Source organism: Helianthus annuus, chromosome 11, assembly GCF_002127325.2.
Source record: "Helianthus annuus cultivar XRQ/B chromosome 11, HanXRQr2.0-SUNRISE, whole genome shotgun sequence".
NCBI classification, from domain to species: Eukaryota; Viridiplantae; Streptophyta; class Magnoliopsida; order Asterales; family Asteraceae; genus Helianthus; species Helianthus annuus.
In genome coordinates, this window is record NC_035443.2 from 129,524,690 (window position 1) to 129,542,756 (window position 18,067).

General features: G+C 41.4%; 1 protein-coding gene across 1 annotated transcript in view; it reads right to left on the reverse strand.

The window, feature by feature from the left end:
- Positions 1-1,118: 1,118 nt before the first annotated feature.
- Positions 1,119-18,067, reverse strand: part of LOC118484072 — a 43,786-nt gene continuing 26,837 nt past the window's right edge. Inside the window, exons 3-5 of the mRNA XM_035979964.1 lie at positions 2,196-2,377; positions 2,054-2,119; positions 1,119-1,940 (exon numbers count right to left, since the gene is read on the reverse strand). Of these exons, the coding sequence (XP_035835857.1) occupies positions 1,119-1,940; positions 2,054-2,119; positions 2,196-2,377 (1,070 nt within the window). The remainder of the gene's footprint in view (positions 1,941-2,053; positions 2,120-2,195; positions 2,378-18,067) is intronic.

Consider the following 18,067-nt stretch of genomic DNA (forward strand, 5'->3'; position numbering starts at 1 on the left):
CCTAATCAAAGCATGTAACAATAACATTATTCAATCACTAAAACACAATCAAACACTAACCGTTTGAGATAGGATGAGAGTGATTCAACCACAAGCTTCGAAAGAGAGGAAGATGATTGCCGTCGGCCTAGGGAGAGAACTAGGGTTTCTTGGTGTGTGTTCTTGTGTTGTGTAACCAATGAGAAAAGACCAAGTCCCTAAGGTGTTTACACGGTTAGAGGGGGTGGGCCGGCCCTTACATGGGCTGCCCTATTGGTCCGCGTACAAGGTGTAAAGCCCAACGGCTTTGTGCGATCCAATGTAGGTGTGTGTGTTGTGCGAATCTTGTGCGGTTCGGTACATACATACATACAGTATAAGCACAACACATGTTTCACAAAGCTCACATAACACATAATAACAAGACATTTATTAAATCCCAACATATAATTTAGTCCACATAAGCACATAGCGTTACACAAAGCGAGTCTAAAGTTCGAGTTGTCACAACCATTGTATTTATTTCATCCATGGTATCACTTTTTGGGAAGACTATTGCTTTTTCAGATAGACTTTGAGCAGTTGGATTCTCAAGAGTTGGGCTATCGTAGATGAATCGAGTGAGTTCTTTGATAGCATTATCGTTTGGAGGTATCATGTAGTCTGACGGTATTTCAATTTGTTTTGTGTTAAGCGGGTCATCATCGTCTGGTGTGCCTAACACCCCGTCGCCCACCTTCGGTAGCCATGCTGAGAATGACGCAACCTGAGTTCTGTTTGCTAAATCCATGTTTGGCCATTGTAGTCGCATGTTCTCGGTCAGTTTGTAAGCATTGAAGTACCGCCATAGATACGACCTAGGTAATGTTGAGTTTAAGATTCCCGTTTTAGATGCCTTTGGTTTAACAGGTAAAGTCTGGCGGAAATCGCCACCTAAAAGGACTGATTTGCCACCGAATGGCCTGCTACAATCACCTAATAAATCTTAGGCTTTTGTCTAATGATTCAAAGCATTGGCGATCATCCGTTGGAGCCTCATCCCAAACTATATGTGAGGTTTCTGTTAGCAGCTGAGCGAGTTGTGTCTTTTTCTTTATATAACATAGTGATTCATCGGTCAGATCTATTGGTATTTTAAATCATGAATGAGCTGTTCTGCCAGAGGGAAGCAACAACGAAACAATACCCGAGGCTGCAACTGCCAAAACAATCTTTACATCAGAACGTAGTCTAGTAATAATTGTTTTCCATTGGAAAGTCTTTCCAGTTCCACCGTGCCCATAAACAAATGCCAAAACTTGTATGTTTAATGATAAAGATGTGATGGCATGTTCATAAATATAATTTTGCTCTAGATGTAGGCTAGAGCGGAATGACTCATGCTTAGTTCTAAGTGTTTGTCTATCGTAATTTCTCTCTTCCATCAGCAGTCGATTAATCAATGATGCAAGTACTTCTAGTTTAGGCATGGGTAATCCGTAATCAGACAATGAAGTCGAGGGTGTTCCAGAATGTAACAACAACTCAATTTCATAAAGAACATATTGCATTTGGTCTTCATCATTTACTATGCCATGTATATGACTTGCATCATCACTCATTTTTTTCCATTTTTGATCGAAGAGTCTTTTGGGGTTTGACATTTTACAAAACAGAAGCATACGAGTGAATAAAGACCTTAATTCAGAAGCATTTGCCCACGTAGCAGCTTCCTCTATCGCAAGCGACCATTCATTGTCATCTCTAAGTAAGCCGAGTTTCTCGCACGCTATGCGATATGTTGGAAGGACTTCACCAGAAATGGTTCGTATGTCTACGAATGACCTACAACCTTTCTGATGTGACAAAGGCATTCGAAAGGAAAACGCCTCACCGGCACTTGGATGTATGTATGCAAGTCTGCCGATTGCTGGTGTTTTATTTGTGACTCTACGAAGCCAACATTTTCCCGTAGATTCCATCTGTATTCAGAAAGGTAGTCAATGTAGCGGAGATGGAGTCCACTGTCGTCTATACACTTATTTTTTAGCCATTCTGGTAAGGTAGTGCGTCTGGCATTTGGATGGCGCAAGACATTCTCAAGCTTCTCATTGTCTTTGAATGTGACATTTTGCCTATTCTCTAAGTGAACGGAAAGCATCTACATGGAAGGAAATCCATTATTAGCAAATGACCAAAAAGTTTCCAACGGATGTTTTGTAAGTTAAGAAAATTACCTGAACAGAAGGGTTTGGTTCATGAATCATGAAATTAAAGATTCTCCAAGCTGATTCATGTGGACAAATGAATCTGCCATCAACAAAGTCTGTAATTTCGTCGATTTCTGTTGCAGTGTTACCTGTAGAGTTGTCTGTTGGGGTAGGCGTCTTTTTAAGAGTGTATTTTACACGGTCTGTGCCTTTATGTAACGCCCATAAATTTAAAATCATTATTCTAGAAATAAAAAGAATAATAGTAAATATAAACCACTAGAAAACCCTAATTAAGACACCCAAGCATGTCAATCAAGCAAGTAGGTAGGCATGTCAATCAAGCAAGTAGGTAGGCATGTCAATCAAGCAGGTAGGTTGGCATGTCAATCAAGCAAGTAGGTAGGCATGTCAATCAAGCAGGTAGGTAGGCATGTCAATCAAGCAGGTAGGTAGGCATGTCAAGCAGGTAGGTAGGCATGTCAATCAAGCAGGTAGGTAGGCATGTCAATCAAGCAGGTAGGTAGGCATGTCAAGCAGGTAGGTAGGCATGTCAAGCAGGTAGGTAAGCATGTCCCAAAATTAGTATAAATAGAGGACATTGGGACTTGATCTGGGAAGTTGAAACGACGCTCATAAGTTCTGTGTACGTCGATTTATAGTTAAATCAGTCCACAACACACACTAATTCACGAAGTGCTGCCACAATCAGGGTAATAACTCGATCGCTATTACGATTCATTTTCCGACTGATCAATATATCCAATGGATGTTTAAGTGCCGCCCACATTAGGGTTATACTTTGTCGTTCGTCGTTAATTCGATGGATGAGTTTAAGTATCGTACTTTGTCGTTCGTCGTTAAATCGATGGATGTTTAAGTATCGCACTTTGTCGTTCGTTGTGAGAATTTGATCTCATGAGTTATCGTAAATGCCGTATTAAGTTACTAACCTAGTTTGTGTGCATGTTATTTAAATTAGGTTAAAAGATTAAGCAGTAGTCTAAACTCTGCCCATATAAATCTAAAATATTAGCACAAGGTAGCTTCACTTTGGAGTTATTAAGGTACGGATCCTTACCCCACTCTTTATTGCTTCATATTCAAATTGTTATAAACCACTAAGTTACTATATCTTAAAAAAAAAAAAAACTCCTCACGTCTTTGATTATCGATTCATTTGACAGTCCGTTCGATTCCTATCATTTGATTTAACTTTCATGTCATGCGATAGTATTATGTTGTTATACTCATTATCGCATGTTCCAATATATGTTCCGTTTTGTTATGAAAATAAGTTTTATAAGTTATGTGAATAAGACCATTTGTACTCTGATACCCTGAGTATCGCTTCTCGTGGAGTGTCCCACGAGCATGTTGTTGTGGCATCAACATCATGTGCTCCATCCGTGACGGAGAGATCAGTTCACGGCGTCTCTTAAGTACAAGTGTGGTACATAAGGCTATTAGGAGGCGTATGGATCGATCCTAGGATTTAAGTATAAGGAGGTGGATAACGGGTATGCCAATTCGCCATCTGATGTGATAATTATGCAGGAGTAGCTACCTGTGTATTGTCACGTTTTAAGTTTGCTCATGGGTACATCCATAAGATATGATTATGAAATTATGTTCTTGCATCGTATCATTTTCGCATAAAGTTCCATCCGGATAAGATTTCATATAAAGCGTTATTTGTTATTTGAGCCTAAAATTCCGTACTGAGCATTCGGCTCATTCCGTAAATTTTTTGTATATACAGGTCCACAGATTATTTTGGGAGGGGAAAAGAGAGAAGAATAAAGCCTAGGAATAAATCTGAAGATGTTAGTTAATTAAGATGAATGTCTCCGCTTGTATATTAATCTTAATTTTAATGGTCGTGTGGTTGTATCCTTATCAAATAAATAAATGGAATTATGACTTATGGTTATGTTACCGTTATTGTGACACGTCAGCCCTTCCGGGTTGGGGTGTTACAGCTATGGTATCAGAGCAAAGGCTCTTTCCTGTAGAAAACTTGAAGATAGTAATTAAGACCTGTGAGGAATGGGTAGATATCTATGATAGGATTCAACTTGATCTCTTATTTGGTTTAACTCCTATGTCTATTTTTATAGATACCTCCTCATCGTCCGCCACGTAGGAAATATCAGTACTAATAGTCACTCTAAGTATCCGTAAGTCTCTATTGACTTTTCGTACGGTAAGATATTTTATTAAGATACGTTATAAAAGGACCATTAGGACACATATATAAGGTAATTGACAAGTATAGTCATGACCTTAGTTATGAATTTCAGATACACATGTGTGGTTAGGAGATTCTGGTTATATAAGTTAGTAACTCTGCTATAAAAGTTTCGTTTCTGTTACTTATGCAATAGGTTATATTCTTATTTGAAAAATTTCGAGGACGAAATTTCTTTTAAGGGGGTAATAGTTGTAATGCCCATAAATTTAAAACCATTATTCTAGAAATAAAAAGAATAATAGTAAATATAAACCACTAGAAAACCCTAATTAAGACACCCAAGCATGTCAATCAAGCAAGTAGGTAGGCATGTCAATCAAGCAAGTAGGTAGGCATGTCAATCAAGCAGGTAGGTTGGCATGTCAATCAAGCAAGTAGGTAGGCATGTCAATCAAGCAGGTAGGTAGGCATGTCAATCAAGCAGGTAGGTAGGCATGTCAAGCAGGTAGGTAGGCATGTCAATCAAGCAGGTAGGTAGGCATGTCAATCAAGCAGGTAGGTAGGCATGTCAAGCAGGTAGGTAGGCATGTCAAGCAGGTAGGTAAGCATGTCCCAAAAATTAGTATAAATAGAGCACATTGGGACTTGATCTGGGAAGTTGAAACGACGCTCATAAGTTCTGTGTACGTCGAGTTATAGTTAAATCGGTCCACAACACACACTAATTCACGAAGTGCTGCCACAATCAGGGTAATAACTCGATCGCTATTACGATTCATTTTCCGACTGATCAATATATCCAATGGATGTTTAAGTGCCGCCCACATTAGGGTTATACTTTGTCGTTCGTCGTTAATTCGATGGATGAGTTTAAGTATCGTACTTTGTCGTTCGTCATTAATTCGATGGATGAGTTTAAGTATCGTACTTTGTCGTTCGTCGTTAAATCGATGGATGTTTAAGTATCGCACTTTGTCGTTCGTTGTGAGAATTTGATCTCGTGAGTTATCGTAAATGCTGTATTAAGTTACTAACCTAGTTTGTGTGCATGTTATTTAAATTAGGTTAAAAGATTAAGCAGTAGTCTAAACTCTGCCCATATAAATCTAAAATATTAGCACAAGGTAGCTTCACTTTGGAGTTATTAAGGTACGGATCCTTACCCCACTCTTTATTGCTTCATATTCAAATTGTTATAAACCACTAAGTTACTATATCTTTAAAAAAAAAAAAAAAAACTCCTCACGTCTTTGATTATCGATTCATTTGACAGTCCGTTCGATTCCTATCATTTGATTTAACTTTCATGTCATGCGATAGTATTATGTTGTTATACTCATTATCGCATGTTCCAATATATGTTCCGTTTTGTTATGAAAATAAGTTTTATAAGTTATGTGAATAAGACCATTTGTACTCTGATACCCTGAGTATCGCTTCTCGTGGAGTGTCCCACGAGCATGTTGTTGTGGCATCAACATCATGTGCTCCATCCGTGACGGAGAGATCAGTTCACGGCGTCTCTTAAGTACAAGTGTGGTACATAAGGCTATTAGGAGGCATATGGATCGATCCTAGGATTTAAGTATAAGGAGGTGGATAACGGGTATGCCAATTCGCCATCTTATGTGATAATTATGCAGGAGTAGCTACCTGTGTATTGTCACGTTTTAAGTTTGCTCATGGGTACATCCGTAAGATATGATTATGAAATTATGTTCTTGCATCGTATCATTTTCGCATAAAGTTCCATCTGGATAAGATTTCATATAAAGCGTTATTTGTTATTTGAGCCTAAAATTCCGTACTGAGCATTCGGCTCATTCCGTAAATTTTTTGTATATACAGGTCCACAGATTATTTTGGGAGGGGAAAAGAGAGAAGAATAAAGCCTAGGAATAAATCTGAAGATGTTAGTTAATTAAGATGAATGTCTCCGCTTGTATATTAATCTTAATTTTAATGGTCGTGTGGTTGTATCCTTATCAAATAAATAAATGGAATTATGACTTTTGGTTATGTTACCGTTATTGTAACACGTCAGCCCTTCCGGGTTGGGGTGTTACACTTTAGATATGTATTTGGAAAGGTATTTTATGAGCATACTTCACCCACAGTATTCGACATTATGTGGGCATGAAAATGAAGCAACAAAGAACGGTTGTGTAACATCCCGTGTTTCGAAAGTCAAAGTCAAAGTCAAGATTGAAGTCAAAGGAAGAAAAGATTGCTAATTGCGATCTGTCACTCCTTGCTCAATTCCTGTTTTGACTTCTTTGACTCGTAGTTAGTCTAAATTATGCTTAACGTTAGTTGTATTATGTGGAGTATCTATTAATAATCGGGGTTTATTCGATATTTATCACATATTTGGTCGCTTATCGCTCATCGCAATCGCACTCGCAGCTCGAATTATGCGTTATGGATATTGTTTTACGTGTGTGTATGCCTTATGTGTTACTTGTGCATGTTATTTTATTATGTTGTGGTGATTAATCAAAACGTAATCGAAACTCGAATTGCAATCGTATCGCAAACGCTAAACGCAAGTAACGAAGGATGGTTGTATGTTAGATATAGTAGATGGGATTAAAAGTAATTTGAATAGGAAACTCTATCGCATTCGCATCGCCCGCAATCGCGATCGAAACGGCAAAACTCGTCAAACCAAGTGACTGATCGACCATGCAACAAACCGATCGACCATCCCCTTTCCACTTTGGGTAACCCTATAAATACCCCATGCCACCATCAAACTTTATACTTTTGGTACTATCTGTTCGACCAGCGCTTCAACCTTGCTTTTTCTCCGATTTCTCTCAATCCCGGTAAGATCTCGACCTAAATCTTGTACATCTTTAATCTACACTTGATTCTACACCTTTCTATCTTTTGAATCTTAACTTTTAACCGTGAAATCACTAGATTTGAGGTGTTCTAGGATGACGTCATCATGGTGTTCTTGAAGAACTTCATGTTTTGGCCTCAATCCACCGAGAACAACTTAGATCTAACTGATTTCCACATAAATAAACAAAGATCTTTCATAGATCTAAACATATTCACGGTGAAAAAGGAATTGAGAGAAGGTTTTCCAACTTTCTTTCAACTCTTTTACACTCAATGCACTCAAAATCCGATAGAAACGGAGCTTGTGCCGACTTCCTACTCATTCATGTGGTTGTGTTGGTCCGAGATCTGAATTCTATCCACGAGGTTTACCGATTTTGGGTTGAACATGGAACACCGTCTTGAACAGTTAACTGACCGGATTTGGGTGGTTCCTGTACGATCAGGAGTACCAAGTATTGATGAGGTTTCTGTTGCTTAACACGTTATCAAAATATCTTGATAAAACGACAAACTATCAAAATGACCAAGTGTAAGATGAACGGAACGACCAGGACGGAATGTCGTCTGAACGGGCTGTCACCCGATCGATTCACACCTTGGGTCCCACACTTAAACTATTTACCAACATTTGAAGTCTGAACATTGAACGAGTTGTTTTCCGATCGGACTACCATCCGATCGGATTAACCGCTCGAACATGTGACAATTAAACTTCAACACTAACAATTTTCAACATGTTCAATACCAGCAGGTTGCCACCCGATCGAACAACAGTCCGATCGAGTAACCAATTGTTCTGAACTTGTTCTCACTAGAATGTCCAACCAATCAGGTTGATTGTCCGTTCGAACGTTCGTTCGATCGACCGACTTGAAAGGTAGTGATACTTCTATGTCTTCAGAGTACTACAACAAAAACTTCAAAAGTCAAGCCATCATACACGAACACATCTTTCCCTAAAGGAAGTAACAATCCACTCGAAAGGTCGTCCGATCGGATGACCATCCGAGCGGGCTATCACTCGCACGATCAGCTGCCCGATCGGACTACCATCCGATCGAACTGCTGTCCTACCCACTTACACCTTGCATCGTTTTACGCGTCGCTTATCGTTATGCCATCGTTCTGATCAGGCTAACCTTACTCTCTAGCGCTCTCTTCAATCCACCAATCGCTGTGAGTATACCCGATCCCTTTTTGCTTTATACACTTTTGGGTGTTACATACGTTACTTAATCTAAATCACATCGAACACACTACTCAATACTTTTAACGCTAACCGTTACCGCATGTTATACGTGACTTAATGAATGCTTGTTTGTTATGTTTACACATGGAATGTTGTCTACCTGCCTTAGCAACGATAGTACTATAGTTTGGACTCAGCAGCTGTTCACTCAGGGGTTGTTAAGGACAATTAGTTACATGGCTCACAGTGCTAAGTGTGTATCGCAAACTGCCTTGGGCAGTCAACCCGCAGTCATTGGTATCGATAGGTTCATGTCGATAACTAACATGCCTCATTTTACACTGTGTACGTGCTGGTTATGCGTAATCGATTTCGAACTCTATTATATCTATTAAACTTGTATGCTCACCTTTACACTATGTGTATTGACTTTTACTTTAACGTATGTGACAGGTGCTTAGGATGCTTATTTGCTTTCTTTGTTGTGAAATTGAGGCTAGGAAAGACCTAGGTCAACAATAAACATTTGTCTGTAATAAAAATCTGAGTTGTCGAAACAGAATAATTTGACTAGATCTTTTCTGTAATAATTGTATTATCATTTATGACATGGTATGGGACATGTTGCTTTAAATATTTGGTAAATATAGTTGTTATGGAAACTTCTGGACAATCTGTTTCGCTCAGTGTCGCGCCCCGATGATTCCGCCATCGGTTGGGGTGTGACAGATTGGTATCAGAGTCATAACTAGAGGGAATTAGGCGAGACTCGACCTAGTCCGGGTCGATGTCTTAGAAATAACCTAGTCTATAGTTAGGTACCAACAGACCGACTTGTACATACCTTGTAGGGTTTTGTACGAGCTTACATGCTATCCCTCGCTATTCTTGCGTACGCTACACTATCACTACACTATTATTCAAACGAACGAGCGATTTGGTCGAGATTAGGTGTGAAAACCGCAAACTCTCGATCTGATCGCTTATTCGATCTGTATTTACCTATAAAACACGAGAATTTGCGTTGAACCAGGAGTGAAATCCATACTTTAACGCATAACTCCCCTCTATTTTATTAAAAGCTCAGGAACGAAAGTTGTTAAGTTAGGGGTGAAACCCGAACCTTGACGACTTATTCCGCTCTATTTTGTTTCACAAAACTCTCGCCAAAATCTCGACGGACTCCAACGACTCAAAGTCGCACTAAAACTGGAGGGATGCGTGCCATTCGCCCAGATCCGAGGCAAGAGCACAGTCCCGAAGGCCAAAGTGTGAACTAAAGTCCTTGTGAATAGTCGAATCACTTTGGTCAGTCGATGTCTAACTAGCCGCAGACAATCTATTTCTCGATTTCTATGTGTTTCGATTATGAGATTTGTTGATTTTATGTAGGTTTTATGTGTTTTAATATGATGTATCTGCGTATGTGTTTTCGATTTTTGATGATTTATTCGCTTTTCGCCCTTCGCTTTGATCGACACACACGACTCGCACTGCATCTCTATCTCAAAACGCTGACAAATCGCTAATTATGGATGACCATATGCTAGGTTATACGCTTATACTATACTACTCGCTATGTTATTCGCGATCGCTATTCTCGAAAGATCACGGACTTTGAATGATAGGTTTCTGTATTCTGACTGCTCCTATGTGCTTTTAGGAGGACTATGTGCTTCTGTGTTTCTGTGACCTACGTGCTTATGTGCTTCTGTGCTTATGTGAATCTGTGATTATGTGCCTGTGTGACTTTGTGGTTACGTGATTATACGCGTTTCTGAGCTTTAGTCGTATTAGGATTGTGAGGTGAGATTCGATTATATTGTGTTGAGTCATGTGGCGATGTCTGTTGCAGACAATGTCGTCATCTGGATCTCGCGCTACCCGAGATGCTCGCTGAAAGCAAGCAGACAAACGCCTCGCTGCCATGATTACTAAGCAAATGGTAAAGGTTGTACCCCAAGTCGTCAGTGAACTGTACGAGAACATGAGCAAATCGTCTGAGGAATCCAGAACCGAAACTCCCAAAGCTGCTTTCAGCTTCAAGCAGTTCAAGGCATGCAGACCGAAAGAGTTCACTGGAGAAGAAGGCCCTACGGCTTTGTTTCAATGGTTTGACTCGATCGAAGTCACTTTGCGTCAGAGTGGATGTCCTGACAATCTCCGCACACTGAATACGACCGGCGTCTTCCAGTCCCACGCTTTAGACTAGTGGACTACCGAGAGGAACAAGCGTGGAAATGATGCAGCCTATGGTCTGTCATGGGACGAGTTGAAGAACGTTATGCTCGATGAGTTCTGCCCTCCCCATGAGCGCCAAAAGCTGGAGGATGAATTCTAGCACATCAATCAGAAAGATGGTGACAACGCTGCCCTCACTGCTCGCTTCAAGCAGCTCAGCATTATCTGTCCCGATCAAGTGAAGACCGCTGACATGACGATCAAGAAGTACATCCGCGCTCTGCCGGATTGTGTTGCAGATTTTGTGCATGCTTCCAAGCCAGCTACAATCGAAGAAACTTACTTGCTTGCCGCTGAAATCAACGACAAGCGAGTAAAAGCTGGTTTTTGGGATAAAGCTTCAAAGAACCTACACCAAGCTACCAACGCCGCACTGACCGCTGACACCCCCGCCACTGCATCTCAGTCATCGAAGTCCTCTTGTCGCAAGAGGAAGAATAACAACATCAGCTCCAGCAACAAGAACTGTGTTGTCACTACCGCTGCTCCACTTCAAGCGGTACCACCAACAACATCACCGTTCAGCTCCAGCTCCAATCACCTATGCACCGCCTGCAAAGCGTGCATACACAGGCCCTCACCCTGCCTGCCCAACATGCACCTATCATCAGCCAGTGGGTTTAGCTTGCCGTTTTCGTGCTCACTGCAATATGTACGACCACTTCACCGCTAACTGCCGTACTGGTCCCCGCCAAGCACCAGCTCAAGCCACTGCTCATTAAGCTTTGCTCCCAGCCCCTCAAGGCCAGCAAGCGGCTCAGGCACCTGCGGTCAATGCCAGAGTCTGCTTCGCATGTGGTGATCCCAACCACTTTGCGAACATGTGCCCAAACAGGGTTGTGAAACAAGAGCCCCAACAGCCTCAGCAACAGCAGCAGCAACAGCCTCAACAGCAACAGCAACAAGCCGCCTGCGCCAGAACCTTCAACATCAATGCGCGCCAAGCACAAGCCGACAACAATGTGGTTAATGGTACGTTTCTCGTGAACAGTATTTATGCTTCGTGTTTGTTTGATACTAGAGCAGATAACTGTTTTGTGTCGTTTGAATTCGAGAAGCTCCTTAATCGTAAGCGCTCCCATCTCCCCTCAACGTTCGATGTCGAAGTTGCCACCAGAAGAACTGTCGCTGTTAATTCTGTTCTTCGTGATTGTACCCTTGAACACAACAATCACATCTTTTCGATTGATCTCATTCCGATGCAGCTCAGAAGTTTTGACATCATAGTAGGCATGGACTTTCTTCGTGAAAACCATGCTGAAGTTGTGTGCTTTGATAAGATGATTCGATTCGCACTCGCTAACGGTGATATTTGGTGTGTTTATGGTGAGACTCCTTCGAAAGGTCTTAAGCTTATGTCATGTGTCCAAGCTAGCAACTATCCCCGCAAGGAATACAGAGCTTTCTTGGCTAACATTGTGTAGCGGAGAAGGAAAAGAAAAGGAAGACCAAAGTGAAAGATGTTCCTGTTGTCTGCGAATTTCCTCATGTATTCCCTGATGATCTTCCCGGACTCCCGCCAAGTCGTGATATCGACTTTCGAATCGACCTCATTCCTGGAGCCAACCCTATTGCTAGAGCTCCTTATCGACTCGCTCCGTCCGAAATGCGTGAACTCTCGAGTCAGCTCCAGGAATTACTTGATAAAGGCTTCATTCGCCCGAGCACCTCTCCTTGGGGCGCGCCAGTCCTTTTTGTCAAAAAGAAGGATGGGTCATTCAGGATGTGCATCGACTATCAGGAATTCAATAAGTTGACAATCAAGAATCGTTATCCCCTGCCTCGAATTGATGATTTGTTTGATCAGCTACAAGGTGCTACGTGTTTCTCGAAGATCGATCTACGCTCAGGCTATCACCAGCTACGTATTCAAGAGGAGGATATACCCAAAACTGCTTTTCGCACTCGATACGGCCACTATGAGTTCGTTGTTATGCCCTTTGGTTTAACTAACGCACCCGCGGTTTTCATGGATCTGATGAATCGCGTATGTAAACCATTTCTTGACCGTTTCATCATCGTGTTCATCGATGATATCCTGATCTATTCCAAGTCGAAAGCCGAACACGCGCAACATCTACGTTTGGTTCTTGAGCTACTCCAGGGGAATTGACTCAATGTCAAGTTCTCCAAGTGCGAATTTTGGCTGGAGGAGGTTCAATTCCTCGGTCACATTGTCAATAGTCAAGGTATTCATGTCGATCCCGCGAAGATTGAAGCAGTTAAGAGTTGGGTTACACCGAGAACCCGTCTGAAGTCCGTTCTTTTCTCGGACAAGCAGGCTATTATCGTCGATTTATCGAAGGATTCTCAAAAATTGCTGTGCCGCTTACCGCTCTCACCCATAAAGATAAGTCTTTTGTTTGGGGAACCGAACAAGAGTCTGCTTTCCAAACCCTCAAGCACATGCTTTGCAATGCTCCTGTCCTCACCTTGCCCGACGGAAACGACGACTTTATTGTCTATTGTGATGCCTCAAACCTTGGTCTTGGTTGTGTTCTTATGCAACGAGGCAAGGTTATCGCTTACGCATCTCGTCAGCTCAAGATCCACGAGAAGAACTATACAACCCATGACCTCGAGCTAGGCGCAGTTGTTTTTGCGTTAAAGATTTGGCGACACTACCTTTATGGTACCAAGTGTACGATCTTCACCGATCATAGGAGCCTACAACATATCTTTGATCAGAAGGAACTTAATATGCGTCAACGCCGATGGATAGAACTTCTCAACGATTACGACTGTGAGATCCGTTATCACCCAGGCAAAACAAATGTCGTTGCCGACGCTCTAAGCCGGCGAAGCTATCTGCATAGTATCCCCAACGTTCCAGCCCAACATCATCTCGAAACCCTCATTTGCGAAGCCCAGCAGGCTTATTTTAATGAACGCACTTTGAAGAAAGAAAGGATTCACCACGATGGAGCCTAGCTTGTTAACAAGTCGAATGGGATATTTCACTACCTGGACCGAATTTGGATCCCTAAGCGGAACGATTTGCGACAGATTCTGATGGACGAAGCCCATAAATCCTGGTATTCCATTCATCCTGGTGCCGATAAAATGTACCAGGACCTTCGTTATAAGTATTGGTGGTCGGGCATGAAGAGGGATATCGTTCTCTACGTTGGAAAGTCTCTGACTTGCTCGAAGGTCAAGGCAGAACATCAAAGACCCTCCGGCTTGCTTGAATAGCCCCCGATCCCTATGTGGAAGTGGGAAAGCATAGCTATGGACTTCATAACCAAACTCCCCCGAACAACCGCAGGTCACGATAGCATTTGGGTTGTCGTTGACCGTTTGACCAAATCTGCTCATTTCCTACCAATACGGGAAGACTACAAGGTAGAACGATTGGCCCGAATCTACACCAACGAGATCACTTGTAATCATAGGACGCCTCGCGACATCATCTCTGACCGTGACGCTCGGTTTACCTCGCGACTGTGGGAAACGTTTCAAGCGGCTCTCGGTACAACGCTTAATCTGAGTATCGCATTCCATCCTCAAACCGACGGTCAGACGGAAAGAACGATTCGTACCCTTGAAGACATGCTCCGTTCGTGTGCCATAGATTTCGGTGGTAATTGGGACACTTACCTGCCGTTAGTCGAATTCTCGCATAATAACAGTTATCATTCCAGCATTCAAATGGCACCATTTAAGGCTTTATATGGAAGAAGATGTCGATCGCCTATTGTATGGCACGAGATCGGTCACTCGCAACTAACCGGTCCTGAACTACTGCAAGAAACGACGGACAAAATCCTCCAGATATGAGACAATCTGCTGAAAGCTCGAAGTCGTCAGAAAAGTTATGCCGATAGACGACGCAAGCCCCTTAAATTTAGCGTTGGCGACTACGTACTCCTAAAAGTATCACCTTGGAAAGGTGTGGTCAGATTCGTCAAGAAAGGGAAACTAGCGTCTCGATATGTTGGACCTTTTAAGATTCTGGAAAGGATCGGAAAAGTCGCCTACAGACTCGAACTACCAGAGGAACTGAGTAACGTCCACCCGACTTTCCATATTTCGAACCTCCGAAAGTGCCTGGCTGAGCATGATTTAATTGTACCTCGTGATGACCTCCAAATAAACGAAACACTACACTTCGTGGAGAAGCCTGTCGAAATCATGGACCGCCAAACCAAGCAGCTCAGACGCTCGCGCATTCCTATTGTGAAAGTCCGATGGGAAGGCAAACGAGGCGCAGAGTTCACCTGGGAACTCGAAAGCAACATGAATGCGAAGTACCCGCAGTTGTTTGTTAAGGCTGAAGCCTAATTTCGGGACGAAATTCCCTCAACTAGGGGAGACTGTAACACCCCATGTTTCGAAAGTCAAAGTCAAAGTCAAGATTGAAGTCAAAGGAAGAAAAGATTGCTAATTCCGATCTGTCACTCCTTGCCCAATTCCTGTTTTGACTTCTTTGACTCGCAGTTAGTCTAATTTATGCTTAACGTTAGTTGTCACACCCCGGCCGCGTATAACATGAAACCGCGGCGGAAACGCCGGGGAGTGTTGGGACAGAATTAATTGTTTCATAACCATGGAAACCAAAGTTACATTTTATTTATTTAACAAGCGTAATACATTGTCTTAAACAGGAAAACAAAGAGTTCGTGACATAATTAAACTAGTCTATGTTCATTTTTAGTCTCTAAGGCACAGGTCCGCCCTAGTGTCATGATCATCATCCTATGGAACAGCTCCTGAAAACACATGTGAAAGTAGGTACGTCAGCATAAAAATGCCTGTGAGATACATAGGTTTTGTGAAAAATGGTATTCATGACTTGAGTTTAAAGAAACGTTTAATAACAGTCAGTCATGAACCTTGTAATTTGTTTTATTTTGTAAACCGCATGAAAAACGAAAAGTTCAGATGATACGTATCAATAAAGTGTAAGGTTAAATGTATAACCTAGTAAAATGAATTTGTATAAGATAAGTTGTTTGTAAAAAAATAATGTCTTGTGAAGAAGATGTTATTTGTGTAAAACGAAATATGTCTAAACAGAAATGATTTAGATAACGCTACGATATGTAATATTATACAAGCATTTATATATAGGAAGTACCAGCGGCGTATCCACCATGTTGCATCATATTACATACGCCACGTTACTCAAACCATTTACCCAAACCAACCACCATGTAAGATGTTCATGTATAAATCAATTGTCAAGTGTTATTGTGTAAACCATATCGAAGAGTCCATGTTCAATGTAAACCACCAAATATGTATATCAATGTCAAAAATGTTTATGTTTAATGTAGATCATGTAATGTGTACCCAAAATATATCATGTATGGTAAGCGAAATGTATCAACCTAACCATATGTAAAATGCACAAAAAACATGGTATTGAAGTAAAACATGGTTTAAATCAACGTTATGTTTTGTGGAACAAATGCATGCTATACTGATACAAACATTTATGCGGTATTGTGAAAATGCATACATCCAAGCCTTGAGACTGTGGCGATAAACCCTTAAACAAATTAAAGGTTTATCTAAGTTATGTATATCGAATTCGGTCATTCCTTCCAATCCAAACAAACCCAGGATTTCAGGAACGGGAGTTGTCAATTCCTATGGTACCACTACCTACTAACGAATGGCGTGATCAATGTTAATGAATGTATTGTTCCATGTTAAACAAACCAAATGTCATACCAAAACGAAAGCATGTGATGTAAACAATTGTACTAAGTATGCACACAATGGGCATAAATAGCATGAAATGTAATGTGAAACAATGTACTAAGTACGCACGCAATGGGCATACATAGCATGGAAGGTAATGTAAAACAATGTACTAAGTACGCACACAATGGGCATACATAGCATGAAATGTAATGTAAAACAATGTACTAAGTACGCACACAATGGGCATACATAACATGAAACGTAATGTAATCATGTACTATAATGTACTAAGGAACATAGCAGGTATATGATGTGAAAACATGGAAAGCATGAAAGTAACAAGTAGGCACATGTGTTTCACCCCAAAACAGTTTGGAAAACAGTAAAAGAGGGGTTCAATGTACTCACCTGAGATTGCTTTGAAGTTCTTGTGTAATAATCACACAATGCTAGAGATCACGGAATATCAAACGGCACCTAATAGGTAGCTATGTTAATATACCGGACCAAAATCGGAAGGATCGGATAGTATGCGGGTTCGTAAACCAAACGAGTATGGAGACTCGTGAAATATGGTTTAACAAAGCCTACATACTAAAATGAAACCTAGCCTAAGTGCTTGCGACCCATTACGACCCGTTTAGGTAGCTTATGTTACCTTAACGCGTCGTTCACGAAGAACGCGTTTGGAACGCCTAACATCGTGACCACAAGGTATAACCTCGGAAGGTTACAACTATGGTCACCTAATGTGTTTGGTCGGATCCTAATGATCGACCAAATGGGTCGGGTTCGAAAGTATAAGCGATGGTTTAGATCGCTTACCTTACGACCCTATATAAGTACTATATTAAAAGTGACGAGCTAAGCATGTTAGAACATGCTTAACTAAGTTTAGAAAACAGGTTTGGCATCAAAACAAATGGCTTTGATGCTCACGAGTAGTTTGGTTACAAAATACGCAAGAATGCGCATTTTGGCCGAAACTACGACTCGTCACTGAGCCTAGATAACGTGGTAATCAGTAGGTATAGTCGCCATGGACTATAACCATCGTGATCACGCTCACGTTATGAAGTTCCAATGAACTTCGTGTTGACCATAGGCTGGTCAACGCAGAAAGTCAAACAAAGTTTGACTTTAGCACTAGAAAGCGATTAAAAGAACGAAAGAACACTTACGAAAGGTCCCCGAAAGCTAAACTTGATTCAGGAGCTCATGTATGAAGCAATGCCATCAACTTAGAGCTTTTGATCAGTTTTGTGGGTTTTAACACAAATGGGGGGGGGTATTTATAGGAGGAGTAAAGCCGTTAGGATCGTTTCTTGAATATCGTGCCACGATCTCATGCGTACACTTGTCAAGATGTTGTGGTGGCTTAAAATGACCCTAACTCTACACATTGTGAAAGGGCATTGCCCTTTGGAGTGTTTGAAAGGCCAAGTTTTGCAAGAAAACAAAGTTTCTGCAACTGAAGGGGCCACGTGGCCCGCGTCAGCATACAGGCATAACCCAGGCGGGCTGCCTGGCTATGTCTGATCTGCACAAACTTTCAGAATTTGCAGTTTTGGTCCCTGTTGCATGTTTAAGCCATTTCCGACACTTCTAAGGCCCGTAAAGCCAACTTTAAGGCCCTAAAATGATGCCTAAACATTGTGGACATGGAACATGCTCAAAAATATGTCGGGTGTTGGTTCATTTGGCCGTACGATCGCGATGTTCGGTTAATTACGACGGAATGCGCATAAGCGCGAAAAATGATCCAAATTG